Source organism: Lineus longissimus, chromosome 1 (assembly GCF_910592395.1).
Source record: "Lineus longissimus chromosome 1, tnLinLong1.2, whole genome shotgun sequence".
Taxonomy (NCBI): Eukaryota; Metazoa; Nemertea; class Pilidiophora; order Heteronemertea; family Lineidae; genus Lineus; species Lineus longissimus.
In genome coordinates this window covers 4,644,793-4,664,269 of record NC_088308.1, presented here as the reverse complement: position 1 = coordinate 4,664,269, position 19,477 = coordinate 4,644,793, and the positions used below count along the sequence as shown (strand labels likewise).

General features: G+C 40.5%; 1 protein-coding gene across 5 annotated transcripts in view; it reads right to left on the bottom strand.

Annotated features, from left to right (window-relative positions):
• Positions 1–19,477, bottom strand: part of LOC135486036 (myocardin-related transcription factor A-like) — a 100,111-nt gene that overhangs the window by 22,682 nt on the left and 57,952 nt on the right. For all 5 annotated transcript variants that reach the window (XM_064768527.1, XM_064768502.1, XM_064768517.1 and 2 more), the window contains one exon: positions 15,581–15,646. In XM_064768527.1, coding sequence (XP_064624597.1) covers positions 15,581–15,646 — 66 coding nt within the window. The remainder of the gene's footprint in view (positions 1–15,580; positions 15,647–19,477) is intronic.

The window sequence follows — 19,477 nt, the reverse complement described above, 5'->3', positions numbered from 1 at the left end:
GGAAGAAATTTGTCATGAACTATAGTACATCTGCCCAACGTTTTTTTTCTTCTTTATCACATTTGCACTGCAGAGGGACTTTCAATCTTGCGGTATTGAAATTAGGCATATCTCTTTAACTGCACACAATGACCACCGTAGCCAGAAGACATCACACTTGCAGCAGCCTCAAGACAGGTGATGGTGCCTTTGTGTCAACACATATGCTCCGAGCAAAAAGATCGTCTGCTCAAAGCAAGGATCGTCTGCTTCGACCAAAAGGATCGTCTGCCCTCTTCATCATTTCTATGTCATCTCAAAACACCAATAGCTTTTCATTTTGTTTTCTTTATCCACTGAATTCACCCAATATCATGTTTTCCCCATGCAGGTTTTTGAAATCGACAAAACATAGGATCTCATTAATGAATATCTGACTTTGTTAATTAATAATTGAGTGACATGTGTAACAACATATGAGGAAGGATGTATTCTTCTTCTTCGTTGACAAGTTGAGATTAGGTGTGTGCACTGAATTGAAGATAACAGACCCATACGATACGTTGACAGGCTGTTTTGTAGTCCCCTGAAAAGGCTCTGAGGATCTTTTCAGGAGCGGTTCTGGGGCATATGTCTTCGGACAAAATGTAACACTAGTTGTGACAAATTTCTTTTTAACTGTGACAAATTTCTTTTCAACGAAAAATATCGGGCACCTGTTCCTACTATATGGACATCGAAGTAAGGATTCTGCCAGAAAACTTCAAGAGAATCAATCATTTGAGACATTAAGCGCCATAAATGAAGACATGTGATGATTACATGGATCAGACAAGTCATATTTGCAGAACTGATAAAAGCACTTGAAATAAAGTATGAAGTTATTAACTCCTGAAGACTTGAAGTGGTAAAACACTACTTTACTATTTGGTTAAGCAATATCTTTCTTTCCTTTCAAATGACAATGGTTTAATTCATTGTGTGTTTCAAGTGGTATCACTTCAGGCCAATCTACACTTGTCCACGCCAAAGTCGAAAAAAATTAAACCAAGTGAAAAACACTATCAAAAGGAAATACTAAACCCCCATATTAATTTTTCATTCTTTCTTTCCAACAATTAATCAACAACTGATAAGAGTTGTCTCATCCTTTCATGCTGCGGAGTCTGGCCTCATAGCCTCTAGGCATTTCCAACCGACATAATAAAATCGAATGAAAGACGCTGCAGTGTAAATGGTGACTCTAAACTCGAGTGCAATGAATAGTAATTTCAACCGCCAATGGCTATGGCGTCCAATCCCACCTGCACTAACTGAGTTTTATCGGTGAAAAAATCTCAACACGAGTTGAATGCATCGTGATCAAAAAGCACCTCACAGTTAACACTGTACCAAGGTGTCACTTGGTCGTAATCAAGACAGTTTGGGGTATAGTGAGAAGCAGGCCTTCTTTACCATGGAACTGATTCTTCAGAAGGGGTAAGGTGACCATCTCGCCCCTTTTTACCACTGCACTGGCTGTATGTAACAAGGGCACAAAAAAATTCATTTTGGGGTAATAGGAGAAGCTGGCAACACCAGTCAGGCAATAGTTTCTGGCACAGAGATTAAAGCGAGATACAGGCCACCTTTCACTTCTCCAAAGCAGTTATCTTTTCACAATCAGAGATGCTGTCATTCTTTATTCACGGCAAGTAACCAACTCCATTTTAGAATTTGTCACGACTGCCTGCAAAATCCTTCTGCCTGGTAGATTAAAGTGAGATACTGGCCACCTTTCATTTCTGAATACAAACTGCAAGAAGCAGTTATCTTGCACAATCAGGGACATGAGACACTTGCTTTTTACTACACAGGTTTTTTCATCCGGGAGTAATTCTCGGGCCGACTGGAACCATCTGCTTCGGCAAGTGAGTGTTTTCTTGCTGCAATCGTTGGGGACATAAAAAAATCAGCTGGGCATCTGTTTGCACCTCATCGCTGCCACCACTGTTGGCCAGACTTCTTCTACGCGTGTGGGGAACGTGGCTGATCACCATGTGACAATGGCATTGGCTAAATAATCTTCACTACACAAACAATTTAAATGCCGGTAAAACCAGGACTAGACTCGTGACAAAAAAGGATGTAAAAATAGCGGCAAAATATTGTCTTGATGCAATATAATGGCCAGTGAATTCCAGGGACGTAAAAAGACAAAGAATAAAGTTTCAGAGTCTGATGCGCAGGTGCAGAAGCGTTGATATGCTTCTTCAAATTTCCATTAAAACCAGACGACAGCTCTAACTGACCCCAGTTCAGGACGCATTTCCCGCGTCCACACCACCACTGTCAACTTCAATTTAAACATACTTGAAATTCATTTCTTTGGGGTGTATTGTGCAACACCGTAAACCCAGCATTTCTGGGTCAACAGGTCAGTCGCAATGGTGAATTGCAGCCATTATAAACTTATATGAATGGAGTTAAAACCTGCTGAGGCCCCCTCCAGCCTGTGGATGCCTGCATCAGCTACCATCACGATTGACATGCACAGCATGGTGATGATTATGGCCCTATAGCGGTTATTCAGTGTCAGAAGACAATCAGGGTGGCTGGGCGGGGAAAAATCACAAACAATGACACCTTTGACAGGTAAATCTTCTCATTGGTGAATAAGAATAAAAGGATGCACCAATTGGAATGATACGTGGACCAGCTGACTGCCCTAAATGAGGACAAGAGTCACCATGAATGACAATACAACCTGGACCACATTCTCAACAATCAGCATCACAAATCTTGCAGTACGGTTCGAGATGCGATTATGATAATGCAACTTTTCATCAGCCATCATTTCTGACACACCAATTACGCGTCAAATATTTTCCGAATAGACTGTAATACAAGAGTTTTTGAGTTTTTTGGTACCATTTCTAAGTTTTCCCTATTGAGGACAGTTCTCATTACCGACTATGGAGTATGGTACCATGATCTTCTATATGTCGCCATATTCGACAGACTTTAGAACTCATAGATGCCTTAAGCTCGATATAAAGCTTCGAGTTTACAATGATGATGACTAGATGAGCACAGTAGAAGGAAACTGACGCCACCAGAGTCAGCTTATGGAACTTCTTCACAGCATCTCCCGAATGAATGGTTAGGACAGTAACCAATAGGTGGCACTACAGTCACAGAACCATCTGCTTTGGCTTACGTCAATTCGTTTTTGACCTCATTACAGATGCAAAATCTGCAAGAGAGGACATCAGATTCACCGTAATCAAACAGTAACATGACAGGAAGGGTCAATTAAAATGAACTATCACAATTCCGAGCTGTCGGCACAGGAAATGATACGTTTTCCGGTCCAGCTGACCACCGGGAGGAAACAGCCTCATCCTTTTATGCGACCGCATCATAAACTTCTCTGAGAATCCTAATAACACCCTGAGAGTGATGAATGCCTGCTGTGAAACGGTTTCCAACACCAAACAGAGCCTTTTGTCAACCAATACAGGATTTAACATCCTTTCAATCGGCTATGTTTGTATTATGTTTTGTCAATTAATGAGAGGAAGCAGACAAACTTTCAAGTTGATCGGAAACCGACTCAAGGGTTTGTCATTATGATGATAATCAGTGTCCTGTGTCCCTGACAAAGGGATGCGTTAAGCCACAGACAACAATCGGAAGGAACATCCCTTACAATGAATAGCCACTTGAAGCAGACTGGAATCTTTTAAGAATGCCCTTTCTGAAATACAAGAGAGGTTCTGAGATTGTGTAATCAATTTCGTAATGAGATTAGAATATCAAATCAAATTTTCAAACAAATATACATTTTGTTCCTGAGAGTAATTTCAAAAGCACAAAAACAACTAAGCCAACGGTTACACCATCTGCCACAGCAGTTTTGTTTTCCTTCGAAGGGATAGGGATAGCATGGATTGGGGGAAAATTCAAAATTCTCTGGCATTCCAATGAAGGCAGTTCTAACAAAGGCCACAAGGCCTAGCATCTGAAAGAAATCTGTTGAAGAGGTAACCGTACAGTTCATAACCAAAGGGAAGGCAAGGACCTCAGATTGGGTAGATGATTTGACAGACCTGATCAGACCAGCAGATAAGATGGGGCAGTTCAGACCTTGGGGCCCAGACTGCTGACCAAACTTTACCTGACTCGATCAGTGCAGTCCAAAGATTGACAATGACTTTATAAAGCCAAACCCTTTTCCAAGCAGCCCGCAAAAAGAACCACTGCATGAAGCAGTAGCACTTAATAGTCGGCCACTGAATCTTCCTAATCACTTGTAATTTGTCAACCATACCCTCAATACTGTCACTCCAGCCGAGCCCAAAACCTCAAGTCATCCCGGCAATGTTTAGTACCTGTTGCTGCCCAGTTAACCCACAATAAGGCAGGCGTCAAATTGTAATGGGGCAGAATCACCTCTGTTGATGGATCAGACTTTCTCTTCTTGTGATGGTAACAAAAGAGCAATTAGACAGTTGGGTCATTCTTCATAAGGTTGGGTACACCCAAGTCATAATTCTTGGTAAATGGCCCAGCCACTGTACCTTCATGGCAATAGAAACCAATATTGAAAAAATTAGGTGTCCTCTGTTACTTCGTGGACAAGAGAAGATTTAAGTAATCAGGATATTTTGATATTCTGACGTTTATCGAAATCAGTTACACACTGTTATTTTCTGTAATGTCTATCTCAAAGCATCACTCTAGGCTAGCGGCAATGTCCTGTTTCATAGAACAGGATAAAATTTCTGTCTTGAGAAAAGAATCCACAAGGGCACTTGGAGCAGGACAACTCCTATCAAAACCTGCTGCCCTTTTTGGCCTCCGCTGTGCTCTGATTGATAAAACATCTTGAACGAGACCCCTAAACTTCCTGGGAAAGAATGGCCAGTCTTGGAAGCAATAAATCTTGGGGTAAAAGAGTGTCCCGACATGATGCTTATGACAGGCAAAACAATGGGTGTGCCTGTGAGAACCAAATCAAATAGCCTTCAGGCATTCACTGGGGCAGAAATAATCATCACGAATGAAGATATTATATGAAATTTAACAACTAAACCATTGAAACCATTGTGCTATGTCAAAGATCTATGCACTCTGCACCAAAAACCCACCAAGGGGACAAAATCGGATCATTTTTTTGACAGCAGAAAAAAGCGGGATCATTTTTTCTGACGGCATTAATCATTTTTTACAGATTGCCTTCAGGCAGATAAAAAAACGGTAACCCAAAACTCCTTTCATATCCAGGAGTCGGAAAATGCTATTTATGCAACTGGTTAACGCTAAACAGGCAAATAATGCAACAATTGTGTGACTTGGAAGCCACTGCATCACCTGTCAAATAAAACCTGAGCGCCAACAATCAAATCGAGTGACTCCAAGACTAAAACGCCATCAATGCTTTCAAAGAACACTTCTGCGCCCTGAATGGTTGCAGTCATCAAGTCATGCCTAAAGTATTTAACGATTTAATTTCTCCAAGTGTTTTTCTTCTCTCCATGAAGTTAAGGACTGGCGACACGAGAGTACTGTAAGTGTACTTGGCTCCTATTTGCACAGACAAGGTGTTCTGTGGGCAGATGCAGACGTTAGAGGCAGCCTTGTTTATTTGATATCTTCATTTCTCTGTTTGATTTCCAGCATATCAGATGCTGAATTAATGAATTCGGGGGCTTTTTGCACAAAGGCACTTGTTGAAGAGTGGCCTTGTTGTAGAGTGGCCTTGTCATGCAAGCAAATCTCCATGATAAATAGGAATTGAATTGACCAATAAGGTTTAGATCCACAAGATTAAATGGAAACCCAATGACAAACCAAGCTCATCATGTGACAGCCTAAAGACTGTGATCGTTTTGGCAGTCAAGGTACAACCAACTCAAGGCTTGCTTTGCAATTTTCTTCCTCACAAGTTGCTTTTACTGCTGCATCCAGAAACTTCATACCAGAGACAATTTGAATTCTCAAATCAAAACAGCAAATCCATATTTTCTCATGCAAATCCAAGACAATGACAATGAACGACTAACGTTTGAGCTTGTACAGGAAACTCATCCATTCCAGTGCGTAAATCTGAAGAATACTAACTTGAGTTTCATTGATGGTAAATCCATCAAAATCTCATCGCCAAGGGCTAAGACCACGCCAGCCTCGTGCAGCATTATGCAACTCCCGAACGGTAACGTTTCACGACGATCCACGGAATATACCCGCGGTTTCCAGGCGACGACCCTTGCTGCGTAAGAATGGTAATACTGCCATTAAGTTCAAGCAACTCTCCGTCGTTTCCGCAAGTAGGTATTGTGCAACTCCACAAACCGCAAAGATGATTGTTGTGGAAATGTTTGAGATGCTTTGACCCCAAATAACAGCGATTCTCCTGCTGGGGTCACACGAGTCCCGCTTTAACTTATTGTACGACTTAAATCAGGAGTGATCTTTCTTCAAAGACGTCGCAATAATCTCCCTTCATCAAAGCCAAACCAACCTCATGTACGCATAATTCAAAACGAATACATTAAAATCGTGATTTTTGCTCGACAAAATGTTTTATTGAACTTCATACAATACCTCATTTCTTAGATTTGTTCAAGCGGAGATTTCAATCACCTTGGATTTGAAATTCTCTGCTTGTTTGTTGCTTTTTGTGGGAACAAATTTGTGATGATATGTTTAAGGGGCGGAAATGATTGAAGGGGGAGAAAACTATGATTAAAGGGAAGAGAAACGTGTCCTTTAGTTCTCTCCCCTTTATCATATGCAACTGATTGGAACTTGCACTGATGGTTTGAATGTGACGGTCACATTCCCGACCTTCTTAAGGTATAAAATGTTTTCTGAAGTTGCTACCGTTATAGGTTTGGTCCATCAAATGAAACCATGCATGAGAAGGATGTATTTGTAGTTCATTTCATAATACATGATTGTCATTTTGCAGGCTTGCACCAGAAGCATTGCCAAAATGTTACATGCCGTCCTTATGGACAGATATTGACCAATGCTCAAATCGTGTAGTTAAAGAGTTTTCCATCAGAAGAATTCTGGACTATTGAATAATCACAATGTCAACTAAACAAACTAAAATCCCCCAAAAAATAACTCATTCAAAAAAAATTCAATCTAGAGGCGTAGCCAGGTAAAGTATCACAAAAAGAATAACTGTCTGTCTGCTCAAGCAGAACAACAATCACACTTTCAAACCATTAACTAGGAATAAGGATGTGATCTTTGTTAAAAAACTGAATGGCCCCACAAATACTTTTTTATGTGTATGTAGCTCTTAAATCAAATGAAATAGATTTTCTATTAGGATGCATGATGCATTACACTAAAGACTGATTTCAATCTCATTCTAAATCTCATTTTTGCAAACTGATATCATTATTAGCATTGTTAACTCATGGGATGCAAAATGTGGCTGTGACCACAAAAGTGCATTATCTATTCAAATGTTGAGAGGGTTGGAGCGAGTAACTATGGAGTTGTTCATGCGGAATGGCAAACACACTTTTTTGCAGTGTTTAATCGACGGAACGACAATCGACTCGGTGCCGAGGAGAGGGCTGCACAAGTCTCAAGATGGCAACAGTTGTGGACTAAATAAAGGAACTGAAAAAGATACTTTGAAACAGAGTTTTTTCACTCCTGTTGCCATCTCTAATATTTTAGCGGCCAAAAAATATTGCTACATGCATCAAGATGATCAGAACTTGACAATTAAAGTTTAATATCAGCTTCTTCAAAAGCCCATTTGTAAGAAGTCTTAGGTCAAAAAGCTTTGGTGGAGCCAAGAGTCTTCCAAGCTTTTATCACGTTGGACCAATTTGAGATGAACATCTCAAATTGGTCCAATCTTTTCACCACAATCTAGAACAACCACAAACAAAACCGCTGATGGTTTATGAAGAGGAGCGCTTTGTACGCAACTCTTCAACACACCTCTGATGTCTCGGACAATAAATCGAAAAGTCACTATTGTTCTGTAATGAGGACGGCCTGTTTTAGTTCAGATGCAATTTAGAAGGTGGAGCCACAAGCTTATAGCAGTGTTTTGAAGTAATTTTCTATTTTGTATGCAGACATGACTATCGGTCAAGTGGTCATCATCAAGATTTGATGTGAACACACAAATTATATATTCCCACCTTAGTTTTTACCGACCCATATGTAAACTCCCCATTTTATGAGCAATTCGTGAGAGGTTATACTAGTGACTGACCCTCCATATAATGGGTGGTGCACTTTCTTCACCAACGTTGGCTGAATTACAACAAAAACAGAAAGCTAGTAAGAATAGGACCGGCCATCCAAAAATCTGTAAATCCCAGTAAGACAAATGTTGAATCGAGAATCAAGCTATATGTTCCAGTTGATCTGATACCACAAGAAATGCCTTGTTTCAATTGTAACCTGAAGACCAGAGAATAGGGATGGTGTCCCGCAACGGATAGAACATGACCAGAGAATGGTCACTCAGTGGGCAGCAGCTTGCCATATCGAAGTGGGGGCACTTCTTGACCAAACAATGTCAAAACAAGAATTCAAACGGTGCAGCGGACTCTCCATTGACAACAGGCATGACAGGTTAGTCCAATTATTACTTAGCAGTACTGGTATACGGTGACAATTTTCGACGCTGGAGGTCCTTAACGATAAGTGAGCATCGGGTGGCAGACAGACGTCAAGTGACCGTTAAGTGAGAGGGAATTTTCCTCAAGGATTTGAAGTATACTCGTGGCCGAAGTCTGAAGTTAATAGTTTGATGAACAGATTTCAATTGGAGGTGAATTAAACAATAAGACGGACAGGCAGATTTTTTTGGAGAAAGTAGGCTTCAGAGAGATGAATGAGATTGCAATAGATGGGCAGGTGATGGGATACCAGGTCTTGACTTTGATCAAGACAAGTGACTGTCAAGTTAACCATAATAGTCTAACCCAAACCTCGAATGAGCGCAGTCATATGACATAGTGCACGTGGCCAGTGGACCAAGTGACATTTTGGACAAAAGATCAAGTTCTACAGCTTTTGCTAGTAAGACAGCTGGTATATTGACAATTTTTCCTCAAGAAAAGTGTAAACTTCAAGACAAAACACTGCCAGTTCGAATTTATCCTCTTTGGTTCAAATACGAGATTTCAAACGAACAGTCTGGTTGATTAGGTGAACAAATGCCAAAAACGCAGACATATGGCTAGCCATGAGCCACGGAATAAGATGATTTCTCCTATTTTTGTCTATTTTTCAACAAAAATAATTCCCTTTGTGGCATTGAAATTAAATCTCAGCCATCAATAGAACCACCCATTAACTCTATTCATCCCATTAGGGTCCGGTTAACCTCTGGCTAAACGAAGACCACAATACCGAGAACTGTCGCATTGAGAAAACGCAAACCACACAATTCTATTAATTCGTTTCATTTTTCATTGAGATCTGTCTGTCTTAGATTGATTCCAAATGATTGTCTGTTGTTTTTCCATCTGGCTGCTCATTAAAATGATGCTCACAGCCAGCATGTCAACTTTAATTTATGCAAATTCACCCAAGCATCTTTTTACTAAAATGATATAGATTGTATTTGCTGGAAAATAGTTTTATCAAAACATGAGGGATGACAGTTCCTGCTCTTTATAAATGGAAATTAGCTGGAACCTTTTGGCATATATTGACAGTCAACAATTCTTGTGTACGTCCAAGGAAGTCAAAGGACAACAGTTGAAACAACCAAAGTTTAGAATCTGTTGATAGGATGTTTGCATCATTAGCAACAAAAGAAAGTTTTGCTGGAAAACATGGAGTTTGCTGCTCGCAAACATGAATAAAACCAAGGAAATGCCCCAACGAATTCTCCCAAACTAAGAAAGGCTGCTTTCTAAACAGGATAGGGTATCAAACAGGATATGGTGTAAAACCAATTTCGTAACCAATTCAAAAACAGCTGCAAAACGTCACCATAACAAAAGACGAGCAATAACCATGAACCAAGAACTGTAATATTAATACCACTACACCAATAACATGATCGCGAATTATCAGGTTATGTCGACCAGTTACGTGAATAAAATTCCTTCTTGGAAACCACCCATTCATGATCTGGTTAAACCCTTGAATACTCCTCCAAGAAAGGGCAGAACCAGCTTCCCACTAATTGGCAGTAGGGTACAAAGCTCTCATCTGCTCTTCGACCCCAAATGAAGCCCCCTAAACATATACCACGTCCCCATATTGTTTGTTAAGAAATGAGCAGTTTTCCTTGAGGCAAGGGTGTTATGATCCACACCGTCCTATTAAATTCATACTGGGACCCTCTCCCTAACTGCATCTTGCGATTTACGTGCCCTGTTAACCTCTTCAATCAGGTGCCATTTTCAACTTGACAATACGCTCCCGAAAATGAATTCCACCCTTAGCCAATTTCACCCCGGGAGAACCTTATTATGAAGTTTCCCACATTAGAAAAGAACAATGAAGGGGCTGTCAGGGCAAAGTCAACAAGCAGCCATAATATGCTATCAATTTCGTTGAGGAACTTTCTCCCAAGACTTAATAGACTCCAGTGACAAGAAAGCTTTGTGGTGACATAATGAAAGCGAGAGACACGATCTGGTTGTACACCATGAATTAACTTGGTAAAGAAAGGGCCGAAGAAAGGGTCCCAGCATAAGTGATTTGAAATTTGCTATGAATTTGTAACGGGCACACTTATGGAAATGAACACCCTGCCAATTTGCATAGGAACTGAGCTCAACTTCTCAAACGGTTTCATTTTTCAAATACAGATGTTGTTTTAAGGGCTAAATTGCCAAAAGGAATCTTTCTCAGATTTCACTTTCAAGAATTTGATCCTGGTGTCTAAATTTTAAAAGCTTGTTGAGGGAATTATAAAAGGTTAGGTACCCAAACAAGGTTTGTTTCAAACTTCAGATGCGGATAGCTCTCACCTCACGAACAGTTATGACTTCTATAAGTTATCAGTGAAGACCCAAATGCAGGAAATGACAGATGATTTCTGTTATGCGGGCTGGTTTGCTGGACTGCACAAAAGTCCAAATTCTACTTTACTGGATTGCTGGGCTGCACCAAGAGTCCGAATTCAACTATTGAAGCACAATAGCCAATGACCTGACCTCACAGATGATAACATCAACATTTCAGAACATTCTCAAGTTCACTTTCACGTTTGATAACAAAAGCCAAGTCCAGTGGTGGAAGCAATAGTATGCTTTTAACCACCATTATTTCCCAAATTGTAGAAGGGTTAGAGTTATTTGGATTTTATCTCCCCCAGAGACAGGCAACACTCCTCAACAAGTGAAAGGCAACATGGAATCATAACTTAATCACATTGTAAAACACAGTTAATCAACGACCAAATGAACAAGTGCCAATCTGATGGCACGATAAACTCAAGGACGATGCAAGATTAAATAACTCCGACACTGAGTTTGTAAGGGTCGCAATACGTTAGGTGTAACTTGAGAGATTTGGCATTGCTAGACCGCCAATTGTTCCGATTTCTTTTGACGATATTCAACAGGCGCGAGGTCATTTGAGTCACACTTGCGCCAAGCACGTGGGCAAGTTTCCGTTTCTTTCCGATGGAGTCAAGGCGTAAGCTGATCAATAGCCTCCCAGGGTTGACAATACTTACAAGGCAGAGTTTCTAAGCGAGAAGTACGCCGTTAAAGACCACCAGGCGTAATAGCCCACAGATATGACTTGCTCCTAGTCAACCAGTGTCAAATGCCTTTTAACAGCTACGCGAAAAGGCACATGCAAACTGGGTTAGGTTTCGTCATTTAGCACAAGATTTCAGAGCGATCAGTCATAATGAACATGTAACGATTAGATTGAGAATGGCATGGAGAGGTTTATCAGATGCACTATCGGCCTGGCAACAAAGAAAGCTTTAAAGGAGAAAAACTCCTATTGTGGTTATGAATACCCTTGGCCTGAAGTGTTAAATATCCTTTTTCTGTTCACCGATAAGCATCATGAGAAATCAGTCTTAAACCAATGAAGAGGAAAGTTCAAATTTTTTTGGCACTTGGTAACCAAAGATTTGACATCGCCGATGGTTATCTTGAAAATGATTTCAGTAATGAATTTTCTGACTGCAGTCAGGGAGTTTTTCATTACAGAAGGGAGGGTTGTGGTTCACCCCAGCCTGAACTAGGCATGTGCCTGGTGCCGAAGGGCAACCCTCAAGCAGGCCCTAAAGACAGGGGGTGAGGGAGAATGCTGGGCCCACACACACCCTAATAAGATGATGATGTTTACTGATATACAGATTGGTATGAAGATACTAAATTGCACAAAGTACTTTAGCATCAAGAATCACTTGGCGATGTTGTCAGCTCAATGTTAACTTATTACGCAAGGCACATTAAAGACTTGTCATATTAAAGCAAAACTTTGTGGTTTTCGAGGCATTATTCCTAAAACCAAGACCTTTAAGTGCCATTATACTTCAGATACAGTATCATTTTGTTGAAGACCCATAAAGCTTAATCATGCAGATGTACCCAGTCTTAAATTGATTCAAAGATGTCAAAATAAAGTACAAAGCAGGTGTAGATCAAGAGCTTACCATACAAATTATGATTTATAACCGATTTACCATAAACAAACACATCATGGACTTCCCCGAGCAAAATTCCCATGCGTTTTAGATCATTCTTCGCAAATTCTCAACCAAGATAATGGGGAAATCATAAATCAATGAGAGCATAATTCATACAGCACAAACCGCTAAAAGATGGCTGAATGTTTGGAGACGGCGTAATAGCCACTGTTGGTGACGTTTATAGCACCAATCTTCAGTTTTTTAGACAATAGGTCAAAGTTTGATGCATGATGCGGCTGCTGCAATATGGATCAACTCCCCCAGTAAACGGCCACAATGTAACCAACAGGACCACAGTCTTTGTCTTTTCAGAGGCAATAAGTTCATGAAGATAAATGGGGTTTGACACTAAGTTCCAAAGATCATTTTTCGGCAATTTGGCATTTGACAAAATACTTTCATTACGGTGGCATAAGAGGCCATTTGAGAGCAGATTAACTGCAGAAGAACTTTCAGTCTCAGGGAAACAGTGAACGTATATTTCAGTCGAATCAGCACTTGCATCTTTTATTTTCCACAAATTCGTGAGATATCGAAAAGACTCCAGATGGACTTGGCATGTTTATGAACGCAAAGACTGATCAGCGCACGGTGTACTTTGCCTAACAGTCATGTCTTCCTAATTTTATTGACATTAATCTAATTCGAACGAGAGTGAAATTTGTGACGGAAGTACTCTGCACCGTCGTTTATCATTCTATTATGATGACAGATCAGCAGACGACAGGGACAACCTTAGATATCATTGTTCCGTCAGACATCAGATATGGTAACATCTCCATTTAATGACCTCATCTTAACAAAGATTGCAAAAATCACGTTTTAAAGTATTAAAAGTAGATTAAGGAAAAGCGTGGTCAAAGAGGAGACAGGTTTTTCAGGTTTCGCATGGCCCCTGGCAGCAGACCGACATCATTGAATGGACTATATAATCTAGTCGGTTTCTTGGTAAGCCTAGGACATGCACGACCAGAAATTGCACTCACCTTCAAACCTTGGCCACCGCGGTGCTCCTGCGTCATCCTGACAAGGGCTTCTGATTCTTCAGAGGAGTAAAGCATCTCCAACTTGACCAATATGGCAGTGATTAAGAAGCAGCCATTAGGCCATCAATTGCAGAAAATTCCATGCCAAAGTCAAGATTCTGACCATTGTCATAAAGATTGTCTCATCATAATGTAATATAATCTGAATTGTCAGATTTTCGTGATACCGATACTTACCTGCTTTGTTCATGTTGTCATTATTTCGGGGACAGTCAAATGTTTTGCTACAAAACTATTCATCCATGAAAGGTGATACGATAAAGGAAGCAGCTACTTAATGAATAGCAAGACACCACACCCAAAAAGAACAGATTCATTAGAATAAGAGACAATAATGAAGCATATAACTGGGCTAAAGGTTGGTACATCAAAGCTCTGAAACATAACAACATTAAAAAGATCCACTGTTTGGGATGGTTGCTTCATGGTAGATTCCCAATGGTCCACACAAGTCAATGAGAGCTGAAAAGGAACACCATTGTTGAAAGAGAACAGAACTTCAAAGTTTTGGTAATTTTCTCCCCAAGACTACTCTCTCAAGTCAATCAGCAGGCATTGGCAGTGACCCTTGAATTTGACAGGATTATGGTACAAGTCTGCCTTAGGCTTTATTGCTTTTCCAAGTTGCTGCTCTATCCATGAATCTATACCTTCTTTACCATCAACATTGGTGATCTTTCCTATCTGTGTGGCTGTACTTGGCCTAGATAGCCGGATGAGAAATCAGAAGCACAGCGGCGGCGGCAGCCAACTTGAGAATGCCATCAGAAGATTGCCAAGCATGTCAAAATGATGAAAGCAAGGATGCGTGATGTTATCTTACAACAAGAAATATAGTGTCAGATTCAAGCAAAAGCGATTACATATCATAATGAAAATAAGTAATTGGATGAAGATAAGCAGTAAAATGTCAGAAATGTACAACACATGTAAATCTGGAGCTAGATTAGCAGCGCAGACAGACCAAGGAAGGCTGAGATATTTGTCACAGACACACACACTGGTCTGATCTTACACTGAACAAGAAACAATTTTATGCCAAGTGCAGATGTCTTGTTGATTTTTTGATGAGGAGGACCTGAAATTTTAACAGCCAAAATGAAAAGTCAGATATCACATGCTGATTTACAGTTTGACCGCATCTGTGATACATTTCCCCTAATACCTCCTTCAAGTCCAGTATGGCAACATCTTGGATGATAAGCTTTCCAACACAATGAGAACGAGAGGCAGTTAGCTGGCCAGTGAGTTCACTGAGTTAACTTTGCCAGATTTGCCAAAGCCTATAACAGAAACATATTGCATCGCAGCAAGATGGTAAACTCCCTCGGTGGACTGGAAAGCATTTGAAACATTCAACAGCTCCAAATCATGTTGGAAAGCTAATCAACCAAAGTGCGCAAAGGTAAACTAAACACCAGAACGATAAAAGTAAACCGTAAAACCATCTTGGCTCGCGCAAAAGTGGAAAAAAATGACACTTTTACTGGAAGGTTAGGTACTTGACGTTTACACAAGAAAAACAAATTGAAAAGAAGAATCTGTGGCAAAGCAATGTTACAGTAACTGAATCTCTTATAGAACAGGTTGCACCGTGTACTGGATCATTGATTTCAAAGTTATCACAACATGTTGAGCGGCTTTGCGAATTGTTGCCCCCACAAAGATACGACTGCTTGAGAATAAGTGGGTCCTGAGACTGGAAGAAGCAAACATTCACAGCAGCCATGGAGTGGTTGCAGAGTGGGAATATCAGGATGTACCCATCAGATAATCATGGAAATATCTTATATATTTTATTTTTGATGATTTTGTCCATATCTTATTCATAATACTTGGTCTTAGTGACTCCATTTGCTTTTACACACACTCGCTGCTATGTCAACAAAGTTAAAAAACTCCAACTTACGAGGATATATTCCAGCATCCACCAATTCATTGCGAGACCGCCTTAGCATCAACTTGCGCTTGAGAGCTGAAAATATCAAAACACATGTTTAAAACGATGTTAATTAAACCAACAATGGGATAAATGAAACTTTTAATCTCATCAAAATGAAATTTTATTCGCCAAAACCAGCTGCTCTTGAATGAAACCACACATCCCTGTTGGGTAAATTTTAGTCTTCAGTTTCCCCTAAAGCCTTCATTCTTTCAAGTGGCCCGACGTTCTATGCCAGCCTTTGATTTCGCTTTCCAAAGACGCGTTAAGTCACTAATCCATGACGCCACGAGATCAGTCCAGATGATTTTTTCTGACTCGTGACATCTCCTGAAGCACTTCATGTCAGGTCCTTCAGTGCGTAATCCTCGTGTCAACTATTTCCAAGTTTGAGTTCATGACGATTAAAACTGCTCGACTATTTGTTACTGAGAATAACTTGAACAGAGAAGGGGTTGTAATCTGTGGGAACACTATACGTGAATGGGAAAAACTTTTAAGTAGATTACCAAAAAATTGCAAGTTCAGCTGAAGTCATTAGCAACTGTAGCAGCATCCTAGCTGACATTGGGAACACTATAATGAAGGGACATCATCTTGTTTTATGTTGTAAAGAGTTTTCTGTCTAGGAACATACTTAACGGCAGTGCAAGACCTGAGACAAAGTTTCATTTAAGTAGCATTTGTGGGTGTAGGACTTTCCCATTAACACGGATAACGGTAATCATACATGCCCTCCCAGCTTTGGATTGCAAGAAGCAAAAGGTACATCATTTAAGTATGCCAAGAATAAAGTTGCTCTTTCTAGACTTGTACCAAACAATTCAGAGCTTTATAGTGTTATTAGCAAAACTCACACTATTATCCCACCCCCTCTCCAGAAACAGAGGTCGCAAGTCAAATCATTCACTTGCCAATCAAAATTAATTGCAAGTTTGCGACAATCTGCTACGCATCCAAGCTTCCCCAGTAGCCTTAGATCAACTTGCCTGGGTTAACAGATTTGATAATAACAACCGAGAAGATGCTGGCTTGTCGCATGTTTTGTGTTACACCACGATCTCTGACCCGTCTTTGTGTCCGAGCAGTGCTGACGCGCCCATTGTGATAGAATTCAAACGGGCCATTATTTCTGGCAATTATAAAACCGTTCACCCCTCAAGCCTTTCACTATAAACCTCACTGCTCATTTAAGCTGCCATCACCCAACAAGTGATTGTTCAGTTGCAGAGTTAAATTTCAAACATTTCATAATCGTGGACCTCAAGTTATTATCCTGCTGACATTGTCCAAACTGTCAAGTACAAGACACGAAAAGTTGCTGATATAATCATCAAAGCCCTACCCGTAAGTTCCCAATGAAATCAGACGCCCCGATATGAGCGCAAGTGACTGCGGCCTCACTCAATTTGAGCGCAAGTTGCGGCAAGACGCCCCATTACGTTGATCTACATGTGCGATAACCATTGCCCGTAGCTATCAGCCTTTAATGACCTGTTACTTCCAATTCTCCACTCATTTATTCGGCCTCTGACCTGCGTTCTTTGTTCTAAGTCTTTAATAACTTGAATCTGTGGCATCATGCTCATACTGTGACATTCTTCGGACTAATCCAGAATTTACTTTTGCAATTGCTGGGCGGGAAGTGGTAACAGAGACCCTAACAACCAACCACAACACTTTTCATTATCACCCACAAAAATCCGAAAAATTCTTCCCTGGACACAAGAATGCGACTTCTTGCCAAAGAACCTAATCCTGGCTCGTGCCTCATTGTCATCTACTTGTCAAACCTAAGATTCCTATTGTCATCTATTTGTCGAAGTTGAGATTCTTATCGACAAGATAGTCAGATTTAGGGAGACCACAACTTGATGTAAAGCGTGTCAGAAGACACCGTTAATGACTTCATCCAATACTCTGCCATTGTTCAACGGTTCTCGCCTGTGCGACAGACATTCTTTGCTCTACTTCAAATGCCATTAAGGAAGATCAACGCCCAAGGAGTATTTACAGTGATGCTTCAACGCTGAAGCCTCTTCATCTCTATGTAGATAGCCTGTCCCAGCCGCGGCTCATCAAGTTGATTATCTTGTCTCTAACACTGATTCTTTTCTTTTAGATGGACATGTTTGCAAATTAATCCACCTTGCCCACAGTGACACGGCTTCAATTCCTGCAACATCTCGTATTAAATCGGCCAACCCCTTGGTGTCAAAGGATCACTTTTAAATCTCAACAACTAACTGGAACCCTTCAAAACATTTGAGAAATTCACCATCAATCCAGCATCCTGACCATTAACTACACCCAAAAGTGTTACCGTATTTGAGGACTGATATCAAATGGATGATGCAAATTTGAACAGCTATGGACACTGTGACGAAGTCCACGGATACCTCCGACAGGTCCATAGATACAAACTTACGTCTGACCACAGACAAAGAACACGAGAACTTCACGGGTACGAGTGTGGTCTTATTCACCTTTAAACAAGTCAAAGACGATAGAACTTGAAGTTTAGACAGAAGGGCTCTTTGGACATGGTACCTGATGTCACACAGGGCAAGCAAGCCAGCTCATTCAGGCAAGTAAGCCTGCACCGGTCAGAAGTGGACAAGCCACGAGCAACATCTTGACATGTAACCGTCAATGACCGAGCATATCGTCACAAGTCCAGTCGAAATCTCTGTAATGACTCTTGAATAAAGTCAACAAGAAATAGAATCACTATTGCTATGCATTTTGTCATCAAGGGACACAAAGAGTCGACAAATAAAAGAATAAGTCCGGCAACGCAGACCGCTACCAAGGGTTTCATTTTGACCTCATTGCCACTGGTCATTCACAAGAACATCTACTACACAAGTAACATCATCAATACTAAAATACACTCAGAAGTCCTCCACTTGGAGAGCAGGCGCCAAATGAAATTTTCACCGATGTCAATTGAAATAAAATTCGACTAATTCAAATTTTGATAAAGAGACCAGTGACAAGTTGGTCGGGTTGAAGTAGTTCTAACGACAAGGTACATTGTGTCGAAACTTGACTTTTCACATGATAGCTTATAAAATGAAGTTAAGTGACTCTTTACCAGTACTCTTTTTACCAAATATTCAGCAAAAGTAGCCATCAAACACCAACCTGCCTCGCCTAGCGATCTTTTTTGTGCACCCCAACGACACTGCCTCTGAAATGGTGGCTGTTTGAACGAAACAAACTTTCTTCCGACCTTAACCATGGGTTGAAGGACACATTCTGAATAGTAGGCATGAGCCAGTGAGACTTGATTTTACATGACAGTGTACAAAGCAATTTGCATCTCAAGGTTTTCAAGAGCATATACGGAAAGTCTTTTTATATTTCAATCACAAGCTTTCTGCTAAATCTCAAAAGGTTATCTGTGTTGTGAGTTAAACTAATAATTATCAGAGTTGACAATACATGGTGCCTAAAAAAAACTGTCATGATAATATAAGGCACGCAATGTTGTAACACAAAAAAGTTTTAAAAACTATTGACCGTTATGCAGATGCACATTTCATGCTTTCAAACCAAATATAAGCCGATACAAGTTACCATAATACGGCAACAACTAACTCCGAATCAGTCACGGTATTATAACAGACAATCGGTGCACCATTCACCTCTTCTGAACTTTCGTGTTGACATGATGGAGAGCATTGGAGCATCGGGAGGCAACCGACATCCTCAAAGGCATCTTACTCTTGTATGCAACCTGTGGATGGACGTGATTGCTTCCCATAAAATCACAACCGATAGGTTTTTATGCGGAAATATTCATCGCTTTTATCCATTGACAATAGTCATAAGATCAAAAGAGTTGCACACACTTCAGAC